Genomic DNA, 12,750 nt, shown 5'->3' with positions numbered 1-12,750 from the left:
CATCTTTTTTCTCCTTACCACTTTCTGGCATTTATATGGAAATGTCTCCTTCAAACCCCAGCTCAGTTCCAGCAATGATGGAATCTCCTAATGTGAAGCAACGTTGGTCTAAGTCCTGCTGGGTCCTGAGAACTATCCACAGTGGTTATTGGGAGTCCCAACTTCTTTAAAATAATGTAATTTTTCAGGAACCATGATCCTCCTGGGAAATCTTTGTGCCATACAGTGCTACAGAATCTGGTGAAAACTGCTTCAAATTAAACAGACCATTGGAGAGAGGTGTCCACAGGAAGGGGCGGAGCTTGGGTTGTGATGACACAGTGCTGCTGTCATGCTGATGAAAGCCTTTGACCCTGTAGATACCTATGCAGTCTTGCCAATCCAAAGCCTTTGAGCATGTTGGAATGCCCACAGATCTTGGGAACACCAAGGAGGCAGCAGGACAGATAAGGGAGGATACAGGGCTGTTACAGAAGAAATTCTTGAGGTGTAAGTTGTGCAGTATTACTTTGGTAGGCTCTGAAGATTCTGTTACATTACGCTACTAGTAATAAAATCTTTCCTTGCCAGCCTCACAAGAATTGATGCTGAGTGCCAAAGGTCAGCACCAACAAGAAAGTAACTGTATTGATGCCCATTTATCAGCTTTTGAGTGGCACAAGGCTGCCTGCCCTCAGTTAGAAACAGGATGCTGGAAATGGATCTTCATTAAGGCCCAACACCACATTCACCACAACACCAATCTCTCTTTGTGAAATAACAAAGATCAGCTGGCGATGCATGGCTTTTTGAATGGAAGCATTTCTGTATGGGTGTGTAAAGTACAAACGTATTTTCACAACACATCCCTGTTTATAATATGCTAAACACTTGGAACAGAAATATCATACTATGGAGAGATTAAAATACTTAGATAAAGCATTTTTATCTGGATAAAAGCATTTCTCAAATATATCATCTTTTGCAGTCAGATCTCTTAGCTATTTAACCAGGAAAAACATCTTAGTTCTGAATACAAACATACATGCATGCACTGTTCAAAGGACTGGTGGGCATATTTCTCTTTTCCATCCTTATTAAACAATTAGAATTGGAAAAACTGAAAATGTGCTCAAGAAAATTGGCCAGATTGCCGGTTCTTTGGGGAGTTTGAAAGGACATTTGATACAGAATGTAATGGTATGTGGGAATGACCTTGGGAGACAGGAGGGAGAGCTGCAGACTGGAGAACCTGCATGTAAAAGATGTCTCAGCACAGAGAAGGGGGGAGGGCGTGGGAAACATTTCAGGAGGGACCCTCCCTAGTTTTCCGGAGAGTAACAGGAAAGGAGAGGAGAAATACTTTCAGTCTTACAAGATTCTATTAACATAACCTTACAATAAAGGTAGAACTAGTACTCCTGGTTGTCCTTCTTCTCTAGACTACCTCACAGGGCTAACGGGGGGGGGGGATCCAGAGATTCTCTGCCCCAATTCGTTTTCGCAGCAGCTTCAGAGGCACATTTATTGAGAATCCAAACCTATTAAGCATCCTAGTCAATTCTCTTATTAAGATACAATTTTTACAAGATTAATCCTGCTAATTTCCACTCTGATGGCCCCCAGCCAGGCGGGCCAGCCTAGCCCACTAGCGACCCCTTCGGGACGATCCCAAGTTGGAGAAAGCTGATGGTTGTGCACCTGTGCATCTTCCTCCTCGGCACGCAGCCCAAGAGGGAAGCGCATTCAGTATTGCAGCCAGACAGCCCTTAACGTCCGCACGCGGTTCAAACAAAACAAGCACAAATCAGGTAACTCTTCGAAGAATCTCACTTCCAAAAGCCCGCGCTCGTCCCTCGGCGCGCACCAAGGCGAACGTGGGAAAAACGCCTCCGATTGGCGGTCTCACTCGTCCCGCCCCTTTTTCCAAGACAGCCCCGCCTACCAACGGCGGGAGGGGAGGATTGCGGAGGGCGGGACTTTTGGGTGTCGTCATCCTCCAATCACCGCGGGATTTGTTGAGAGTTTTAAAACCGTTTTCCGGGGCTCCTTCGTTGCCGCCGAAAATGGCGGGTGTAATAGGCCCTGGGCTGGGCGTGGAGGAGTTGAGCTTGTTGGAGAAGTCTCTGGGCTTGAAGAAGGGGAACAAGTACAGCAGTCAAGGCGAGCGGAAGGTGAAGGCACTGGGGAAGCGCGGGAGGCGGGGACCGGAGTCGACGCGGTGCTGGCAAAGGGTGGCTCGCGCCTGGACCTTGTTGCTGACGGTTTTGAGGGGTGTTAGTCGAAGTCTTATGAGCTCTGAGGCGCGCTTTTTTTTTATGATGAATGGGACTAGCCATCCGTAATCCTCTCTCCGCCAGCAGCCGCAGTGACGCACAGTATTCATTCATAAAATCTTCAAGCTTTTCCACAACGTAATACGAAGAGTGGCGCTTACAAATATGCATATTGCTGGTTAAGAACCACTCAGATATTTCCGTTGCAGCAGGGAGGTAAGGCTGTGCAATGCATTTAAAAGAGGTGCTTCACCAAGTGTGTTGAAGGACCGCTTTAAAGCAGCCTTGTCCTTTGCAAGGCTCAGCATGCTTTGAGAGCTGTCCCTGACAGCGATGACAGCTCCAGCAGAAGTACTGCCCTTTCAGATGCTTTCTGTGGCCCTAATATTTTGTTGGCATCTAAGGAAAATACGTGTCTTCTCTCAGGGGTGCTAATTTATGTTTTTCTAGTGGGACATTTCAAACGTGCAGATAGTGTGAGATGGTATCAGTCGGACAACCTGCTAAAGACATGTACACAAAAAGTAACTTGTTACTTTAAAAAAAGCAGCTCACTTAAGCAGCAGAGAAGAACTGTCTTCTTGGGAAGAAGAGATTTCTTGTAGTAGCCACCTGCTCAAATTCTTACTTTGCATGCAGAGGATGGGGTGCCATCCCTCTTCTACCAGACTACTCATTTACCTTTGTCTAAGCTCTGGTCACCTATGGAAAGCAAAGCTAGTACTTAAATACAGAACTGTAGTCAGAAGCTTAACTTGTGAGAACCAGCACAATATACTGGTTAAGGTGCTGGACTAAGAGCAGGAAGGTTCAGGTTCTAGTCCTTCCTTAGGCACAAAACCCAGTTTGGTGACCTGGGATAGTCAACTCCCTCTTAACCCTAATCAATGCCAGGCTCTATAACAAGCTGACTGAAAAACAAAACCCTTTGCCACATCATGCATTTACTATAAGAATTAGGTGAGCACAGTGCAGAACAAGCAGACCCTGCAACTAAGTGGAACAAATGCTAAGAACAACAACTCTAGAAGCATAACTTGATTCTGCTAAATGGATGCATAAACAGTAAATTGAACCTGTTCTTGTTGAGACCTATCATAGAGTTGTGATTCACTTTGTAGGAATCAAAGCTGAAAGTTGAAATCCCTTGGTGGGGCAACTTGGATTTAATATATTGAGAAGCAAGGTTGCCATGCTACGTTTGTGAGCGATTTGAATTCTATCATTTGTTTTTCAAATAGTATTAGTTTTTTTAAAAATAACTTTTAATAAAATCAAATTTGCTAAATTGTTTTATACTTTAAATAACTTTAAATCTTGTTTTATTAAATCACTTTGAATTCTCTCCAGACTCCTGTACTTCAGGCAAATGATGGCCCTAGTCTGACAGGCCTCACCAGTATAGCCATCCATCTAGTCAAACAAGCAAAGAAGGAACAGCTGCTTGGGAACACAGCTGAAGAAAAAGCAATAGTACAGCAGTGGTTAGAATACAGAGTGACGCAAGTAGATAAACTGTCCACTAAAGAAGATATCAGAACAATTCTGAAGGTAAGGGTAATTAACACAATTTATTTTGGAATATTATCGCACTATAATTATCAGTCATTGCTGACTCAGCAGTATGATTTCAGCTTCTTCCCCTGATGATTTGCATGAAATCTGTTTATCACCACATTAGGATTTATAGGAAGTAAACAGATTTCTGGCCTGATCAAACAAATCAGTTATTCTGTTCTTAATGAGTTGTCTTGCTTAGAAAAGTGTGTGTCTGTTTTCTATTTTAGGGGGGAAAACATCCTTTTTCTATTTTTAAGATCTGTTTTACCTTTAACTTGCTGTCATTAATGGATAAAACAATGTCTTGTTTGAAAGAGAAATAAACTTTCCACGTGCATATATTCTTGAATGAATTTAACAAATGACTTTTTATAGGCTTAATGCCATTTTAGGCACACTTTGTCTGTGTTTGGGCATCAAAATAAACCAGGATTAATTTGCTTACTTGTAACAGAGTAGCTGAGTTGCTTCCACTTGGCTGCTCCTACCAGGAAACAAATGCAATAACTTTTGACTCTGGTTTGTTAGAGAGCCCAGTTAGGGCTGACCTTGGCTGCTGTCAAAAAAGCTAAGTAGTGTCAGATCTGGTTACTACTTGGATGGGAAGCCATCAGAAAATCATGAGGCTGTGGACCAGATCAGGAAGTTTGAAAAAAAATCCTGAAGAAAGCAATGGCAAATCACTTCTATATTATTACCAAGAAAACTACATGGGCATGCCCATGGACTGAGCCCTACTTAAGAAGTTTTAACCGTTCAACTGCTAGGACGCATAATGCAGAGCAAACAGCACACTTGTCAATAGGGGGAATGAACCAGGAACAACTTTGGCCTATGCACAAATTAGGCCCAGATTATTTTACAAGCTAGTTTACTTCAGTGTCCTAACATAATCATTGAGCTTTGGAATTAATATCAGGTTTTTATTTAGGCAAGAGTCTTCTGAGGTGGGAAAGAGGACAATGGACACTTTGTGTCATTCTAAGCATTTGAATTTAGATGTGCTTATTTCTGACTATCTCGTGTCATGAATACTTGGTAAAGCTTTCAGTGTAAAGCCTCTGACATATTGAAGGGTTTTGTATCTATATGAAAATGAAATGTATATTTTACATTTAATTAAATAAAATTGAGTTCAGTGATTATTGTATACAAGCAGACAAGTATTGGGTTGCACATCTCAGTCGTTTTGCCTTCTATATTTTGGTACAGTTATACTTTTAATAGAATAATTTACATTAAATGTGTAATGTAACATTTTCAATACTGTTTTATTTTAAAGAAGACATATATAGTCTAAATCAGGGGGTAGAAATGCAGCCGGGGAAACATCTGGCATGTTAGTACCCATTTTTGGGGCCAGAGTTGTATGGGACTAAACTTGCATTTTTCAGGGAGGAAATAGAATGCCTTCATCCTTGCAGATGTTTAAGGCACCCATTTTATCCCTGACAGTTTCTGAACTCACATCCCAAAATGGGCCCTAAGGTTCAGAAAAGTAAGTTTAAGAAAAAAGTAATAGCAATGTCTTTTTGAGCTTGCCTCTTTATGAATTCAGATGAAGAGTGCCACTCTTCTACTTAATTAAGTTGTATAGATTTTTTTTAATGTAGCTTTGAAAAATCTGTTTCTAGAGTGTAATTTGAAGTATAAAAGTATACACTTTAAATCATTTATACATCTCCAGAAATTAGGAAAAATTTTGTACACAAATTGAAATTTTTATTTTAATCACTATTACAAGAGATAAGTGTTTTAAAAAGTTGTAAAGATTATGTGTCTTGTAGTAAAATGTAATTTCTCCCTTGACAAAGAATGCCTGGATACTTAAAAGAGCTGCTGCTGGTATATGGAACAAGCATGGAAGACTTGTTACTGCACAGACTGTGCAGGAAGCTATTATGGGAAACAAAAGGCTCATCTCTGCCTCTCAAATAGTCATCTGCCAAGCCACTTTCTCCTGTGTAAACTCTGGTACTCTCATACCTTGAATAAATAGGCTTGGGAGATACATACTGAACTCTTCTGGTGGGTTGCCTGCAAGCATTTTGATTTGACAGAAAGAAGTCTATAAATTGAAAGTATATTTAATTTCTTCTGTTTCTTCTAGGACCTCAATTCATACCTCGAAGATAAAGTTTACATTACAGGAAACAATTTTACTTTAGCTGATATTTTATTATACTATGGACTGCACCACATCATAGTGAGTAAAAACCTATCACACTTATAAAATATATACCTTTTAAGATCTCCTTTCCATGTACATGACAACTGTAATTTGAAAAAAGAAAGGTCATAATACAGGTAGTCCTTGCTTAACGATGGTAATTGGGATTGGCAACTCCATTGCTAAGTGGCATGGTTGTAAAGCGCAACATCATGTGACCATGCCAACATATGATGGCAGCTGCAGTGGTCACAGCATCCCGCAGTCACGTGATCACCATTTGCAACCTCCTGCCAGCTTCCCCATTGACTTCGCTTGTCAGAAGCCAGCAGTGAAGGTCGCAAATGGCAATCACATGACTGCAGGATGCTGCAACTGTTGTAAGTGCAAGCCAGTTGCCAAGCGCTCTAATCACAATCACATGACTGTGGGGATACTGAGTTGGCTGCAACTATGAGGAACAGTTGTAAGTCCCCCTTGTTCAGCACTGACATAACTTCAAACGGTAGCTGAGCGAATGAATGGCTGTTCAGTGAGGACTACCTGTAAATGCTTTGTTATAACTAGTACAGAGTGGGAAAATTGTCATATTCCTACTAATTTTTCATAAAAAGAATGACATTTTGTATTTCATACATTTAGTTTAGGACAGAAAAGTAAAGCATAGAAACAAGGAATTGGAGGCAGGTAATTGTTAGCTATCTGGTAATGGTTTTATTAAGCTTTGAAAATGTTACTGTTTTCATAGTCTGCAGCGATCACATCAGAATATGCAAGAAACAAAGCAAGAAATATGGCATAGATCACTGTGTTTGAATCTATTGCATGAATTTAATGTAGGAGAAAAATATTGGCTTACTTTAAATAGCAAAAAGAGAGCAGAGCAATGAATCCTGATTTTATGAATATTGTATGGGGAGAGAAATGGATCATGTGGAAAAATAGCATATAATTTTCTTATTTAGGAAGAAATTAATATTTTTAGATTTGAGAACTAATTTATTAAATTAAAATGTTTACAGACAGCTTTTTCTTTCATTCTTTAGGCTGACCTTACAGTGCAGGAGAAGGAGAAATACCTTAACGTGTCTCGTTGGTTTAATCATATACAGCACTATCCAGATATCCGGCAGCATCTGTCTAGCATAGTCTTCATCAAAAACAGGCTCTACAATACACATTAAACACTATATTAGGAATTCATGAGAAATGAGAATAATTTTTGAACCCTTTAATGTGCAAGCATGGAGTTTTGTCATTTCCGTATGTGAAGCTGAACAGTTGGTGCCTAAAGTAATAAACTTGCATTAAGTAGCTATTTAGAAATGTAGGTGTAATTAAAACAATTGTTTGGTCTATTTCAACCAAACAAAATGTGAATCAAGCTTCTTTAATTAGAACATTAAATCATACAGATACATAGCTTAACCTATATGGTATGAAAGACATAGACCTTAACTGCCATGATGTCACCTATGCTCTTTGCCTGAACTGTATCATGCATAGTATGCTGTTGTATTTTTCTCTTATGAGTGTTCACGCTAGTTTTGTAAAAGTTACTCTGAAGATTTTATTGTGCCAAGTATTTTGAAAGAGAACAGTCAAATATATGAGAAGCAAATCCTATTTAGTGTATAAATTATGTTAAATCTCATACTTAGATTATGGCTTACTTCCTCTGTGGAAAGTACAAATTGTTAAAAAACAGCAAAAAAAAAAACCAGAGTATTTATTGAAAATGGGATGAAGAATATTATGTTGTTTTATTTTAAAAAAATAAAATTGTCTGCATCTCAAATGACCAAATAGTCTGTCTTTTTTACTACTCTGAGTCCTATTTTAAAAAGTGGTTCTTTTTTTTCTCTTACTTTATGCCTGGTATCATTTGCAAGCCATGCAGATATGTAAATGAGTGCCATCAGCAATTTAGGAAAATTCCTGGATGATGTGCTTAATAATTTGCATTTATTTTTGCACACATTTCATTAGTTTATGTATTAATTAATACATGTGTGGAGTTTCTGGGTACCTTCTGTCCAGGTCAGTCTGAACTTCCTGAGGAAGTCCAACTTTCAAACCTTTCTAAAAATGTACTCTTAATGCTTGGTTAGGGGATATCAATTTTATTATTTTACATGAATAAAATTGCTTCTCCAGTAGCATGATAGTGGGAAGTTTTTAAAGCTATCACTAAGGTACTGCTTTAAATAACTTTTGCAGTTGCCAAATGGCAAAATTCATTCATAAGCTTCAATTTCTAATTTAGTTATTCATTATACTGATATTCTACCTTTTGATCAGCATCTGAAGACAATGTCCATTGTATCTATCACTACCACCACCACCAATTTATCCTCACAGCAACAACCCTTTGGGGGATGCTAAGGCTGAGAGAGAACAACTGGCCCAAAGTCATCCAGTGAGCTCCTTGATACCAGTAGGGACTTGAACCTTCCCTAGTCTTAGTACAAAATTGTAACCACTGCATTATATTGCTTCTCAGTGTTCACTCTTACACTGTATCCCATTTTAATTCTGACTTAATACAAAATACTAAAATGGAAATAACTTGCTGGATATCCCTTAGCAAAAGATTTTAAATTGGTTCTAAAATGAAGTCTTTCAGGACTCAACTTAGTAAAGTTAACATGACCCTTAAAACCAGTTGATTTTTTATTTATTTGTTTATTGCTTTGTTTATTTATTGGTTTATGATCCAACAGCTGACTCATCTGTTTTTCCAGGCTTGCACAGAAGCCTGGGGAAAAAAAAGATGGGCTGCTCAGTGATTAACAGATGCTGAGTTCATGTGGGGTTCAAAGCCCTGATTTTTAATCAGTTCTGAACCATGCACAGTCCTAGTGTTTAAGTTGTTAAAAACAAATGTACATACATCCATAATTAAATATTTTAATTGAGTAATTTATATTCCATCCATCATAAGTATTTCTTTCAGGATGTCTCACAGTGTAAAAATAATATTCACTTTCACTTGCTTGAGAACTGGTAATACAAGTGGAAAGAACTACAACAGACTGTTTTTTAATACCTTCAAAAATGATCTGTTAGTGGAAAAAAAATCTTTGTTATCTGTTAATGCTCTGTGTCCTTTCCCACTATTTTAAGATTTACATTTCGATAAATATTTTGGATATCTTGCTTTCATGGTTCACTTTTATGGATGCATATCTCAGAGGTATAATTGTTTTTTTACCTGTGCTTTGTTTCTTCACAAATATATATCGGTGTTGATAAGGGAGCAAGAGATCCAGCCCGCAGCCCCTACTTTGTGGGGTGCTCTCACCTCTTCTATTTAACATCCACACGAAACCGCTGGGTGAGATCATCCAGCACCATGGGCTGAGGTATCATCAGTATGCTGATAATACTCAACTATGTATCTCCATCCCAGGTGACCTAAGTGATGCTGTGGCTACCCTTTTGCAGTGCCTGAAGGCTGTAGGGACCTGGATGGGGGACAACGGGCTTCAACTGAACCCTGGTAAGATGGAGTGGCTGTGGATACGAGGAGCCTCAAGATCTAGGAGCTTATTATCTCTGGTTCTAGGTGGGGTTGCACTACCTCAGACCTGGTACGTAATCTGGGGGTCCTCCTAGACTCACGACTCCTGTTCAAAGAGCAGGTGGCAGTTGTGGCTAGGAGGGCCTTTGCGCAGCTTCATGTTGTGTGTTAGTTACACCCCTTCTTGGATCAGGAGGCCCTCTGCATGGTGACTCATGCCCTGGTCACCTCCCGTTTGGATTACTGCAATGCACTCTACATGGGGCTATCCTTGAAGAGTATTTGAAAGCTACAGCTGGCACAAAATGCAGCGGTGCAGACAGTTTTGAATGCCCCCAAGGGGCACATATAACTCCTCTGTTACATGAGCTGCATTGGTCGCCAGTTTGCTTCCAGGTCCAATTCAAGATGTTGGTTATCACCTTTAAAGCCCTTCATGGCACAGGACCAGGTTATCTGAGGAGCCGTCTCACCCCCGTTATATCTGCCCACCCCACTCGGTCCGGCAGAAGGGGCATATTACGGACCCCGCCAGTCAAGGAATCTCAGCTGGCGGGGTCTAGGAAGACATCCTTTTCTGCCGTGGCCCCCACCCTGTGGAAGAGCTTGCCAGTAGAGGTGCGGGCTGCCCCCACTCTCCTGGCCTTCCACAAAGGTGTAAAAACACGGCTATGCTGGATGGCCTGGGGGCCTGAGGGGGGCTCGCATTGCTGGAACTGACTCGTGGGATGTTTGATACTGCTTCCCCCATCCTCTTGATTTGTATATTGCTTTTATAGATTTGTTATTTGTGTTTTAATTGGGGGGTATTTATATTTTTATTGTTTCCATTGTCTTGGTTTTTAATTCTGAGTCACCCTCTGGGGGAGATGGGTAGCATATAAATTTAATAATAAATAAAATATAGACATTGTTATGAACACGGGAAATTATATTGTCCTAGTACTGAAAATGAACATTGGTGCTCATTTAATATTCTGCATAACTGCTGCATTGAAATTCACTGAAGAGTCTCATGTTCTTAAGTATGTGCCTCTGGAAGTGACACTCTGCCATATGGGGTGATTAAGACTGCACAAAAAAAAATATTCAAGAGTAGGATAAAATATATCAGTGTGCAAATAAACAGCCAGTTGTCATTCCTGCTGATCTTAGCTCTTTTAGTGATTTAACAGAGCCTTCCTGACCATTATCAGGACAGCAAGATGATGCTGCAAAAAGGTACACAGCTCCGCTGAAATTTGTTTCCTTGGCTTCATGTTTATTTTAATATGCATAACCATCTGAACCCGGCTCATCTGAAAACAATATGGCCATAAATAGACTAGTTTCACACTTGAGAGAGACTGTACAGAAAGGAAACAATTTTCCAATATGATGAGTGCGCACACCTTGTACCATTGCGGTGCCAACATATATATGAAAATAATTATGCCCATGCCATTTTCATTTGCTCTTTTATTTATAAGAATGTGTTAAGTCATACAACAGAAACAAAGTGTCTGCTCTATGAACTAGGGCAGTGTTTCTCAACCTTGGCAGCTTGGAGATGTGTGGACTGCAACTCCCAGAATTCCCCAGCCAGCCAAAGGTTGGCTCCAAGCTGCCAAGGTTGAGAAACATTGAATTATGGAATAAATAATTATGGATGCCATTTCCTTGTGTCAGTTTCAACTTACTTCACAGCCAATTAGGATTCTTTGGGGAAAAGTGGAGGGGTACCCATAATTTTGGCCGCATCCGTATACCCTTCTTTGAGATTGCGTTTCCATTTCCCGTGAGTATTGGGTAGAATAAAGGAGTCTTTAAAATTCCCGGCTCATCTTTTAATATCTGATGAGGGAAATATTTCAATTCTTAATTTCTTTCAAGTACAGAATGAATGTTTTTTTTTTAAATCTGTCATCAACTGACACTTTCCAGTTTTTATGATTGGAAGATGTCATTTACCTGGGGCACCTTTGGTTATTATTTTGTTAGGTTTTAATCTTTGTACACTGCCCAGAGTCATTGTTGTGAGATGGGCATCCATATAAATCATTTAAATAAATAAATGACTTAAATTTTTGCAATTTGCATAGGTATCTTACTTCTTGACAAAGAAGCAGGAGGTCTGTGGATCAACAAATGTCTGAATTATCTGATAAACTTTTACCGTGTTTGAATATTTGTTCTCTTTCTGGAGAACAATCTTTTCTGCATTTTGAGCAGAATATAGATCCTGGTCCATTGCCAGAGCTTTGGACAATTTGCAGTAGAACTGCAAGGATTTTTGATTCCCAAGATCAAAAGGGCTTTTTCTCTCTCTGTATTAGAGCAGGTAATTATAGTAAAGAGAACTGAGAACTATATCATTATGTCTTTCTCATTGAGATAATGGATTTGTACACGGAAGGACTAGAACCAACTTTGGGAGCTCAAGACTAGAACCAAGTCCTACATTGTGGACTAGCATGGGCTTAGGAGACATCCTGTTTATTTCTAAGCCTGTATCTCTTTCCCAGAATTTCACACCAGCACTGCTTTGCCTTAGCGAATAATAATAATAATAATAATTTTTTTTTTTTTAAATCATGCAATGCTGAAAGTCCACTCACTGTGTTATATGATTGTGTGAAATGCAAGTATGTTGGTTCTCCTCTCCTGCAGTTACAAAGCCTTGATTTTCCATTTCTGCATCCATTGTGATGAATTTATAATGCTATAGCCCCATGGATTTAGAGTAATGTAGATGGATCTCAAACTTGGAGAGTAAGTTTGATTTTGCAGTAGCGATTACTTGTTACATTCCTGCAGATATACACTTTTATTTCCTGTAATGGTAATAGCTGCCATAATTTCAGCTGCTATTTGGATCATAATCTTCACTGCCGAGAGAAGAGGAAAGATGATATTTTAATAAGCATTACATCTTAAAGAGCCCCCTTTTTCCCTTCTGATGTTACCTTGGCCCCCTTTAAGAAGATTTGGAGCCATTAAACTTTTCCTTTTATTGGAAGAACTAAATCACTCTCCGCTTTTTCCAGCCTCGTGATCTAATGTGACAGCTCACGGGCTACATCTATTCTACTTCAAAGAGGCAGGTAGCCTAGGGCCAGAGCTGCATTGCAGATTCCCCAGATTTGGCTTACTGTTCCTGCTGGGTGTCATTTGTCTTCTTAGTCTTGCAGTGGGTAGTTTCTGTCCTCGCCTAACATCATCTGTCTGAGCGGTTCTTGCCTGGCAGGCCTGTCTGTCCAGGT

General features: G+C 39.7%; 1 protein-coding gene across 1 annotated transcript; it reads left to right on the top strand.

The window, feature by feature from the left end:
- The first annotated feature begins 1,995 nt into the window (after positions 1-1,995).
- On the top strand, positions 1,996-7,711 carry EEF1E1 (eukaryotic translation elongation factor 1 epsilon 1). Its single transcript, XM_007428042.4, has 4 exons — positions 1,996-2,153; positions 3,606-3,806; positions 5,926-6,021; positions 7,032-7,711. Exons 1-4 carry the CDS (start codon positions 2,046-2,048, stop codon positions 7,167-7,169), a joined length of 543 nt encoding a protein of 180 aa, XP_007428104.1. The 5' UTR covers positions 1,996-2,045; the 3' UTR covers positions 7,170-7,711.
- The last annotated feature ends 5,039 nt before the right edge of the window (positions 7,712-12,750 follow it).

Source organism: Python bivittatus, unplaced genomic scaffold (assembly GCF_059951505.1).
Source record: "Python bivittatus isolate LINGU-HERP-01145 unplaced genomic scaffold, Pbiv_v1 ctg000840_np1212, whole genome shotgun sequence".
In the NCBI taxonomy this organism is placed as follows: domain Eukaryota; kingdom Metazoa; phylum Chordata; class Lepidosauria; order Squamata; family Pythonidae; genus Python; species Python bivittatus.
The sequence above is the reverse complement of the archived record's forward strand: the minus strand, read 5'-3'. Positions and strand labels throughout refer to the sequence as shown.

Excerpts from the sequence above, each read along its gene's own strand:
- EEF1E1 (XM_007428042.4), top strand. The coding sequence starts at position 2,046 with ATGGCGGGTGTAATAGGCCCTGGGCTGGGCGTGGAGGAGTTGAGCTTG. Across the intron at positions 2,154-3,605 it reads GCAGTCAAGGCGAGCGGAAG|ACTCCTGTACTTCAGGCAAA; the intron begins GTGAAGGCACTG and ends AATTCTCTCCAG. Across the intron at positions 3,807-5,925 it reads ATATCAGAACAATTCTGAAG|GACCTCAATTCATACCTCGA; the intron begins GTAAGGGTAATT and ends TGTTTCTTCTAG.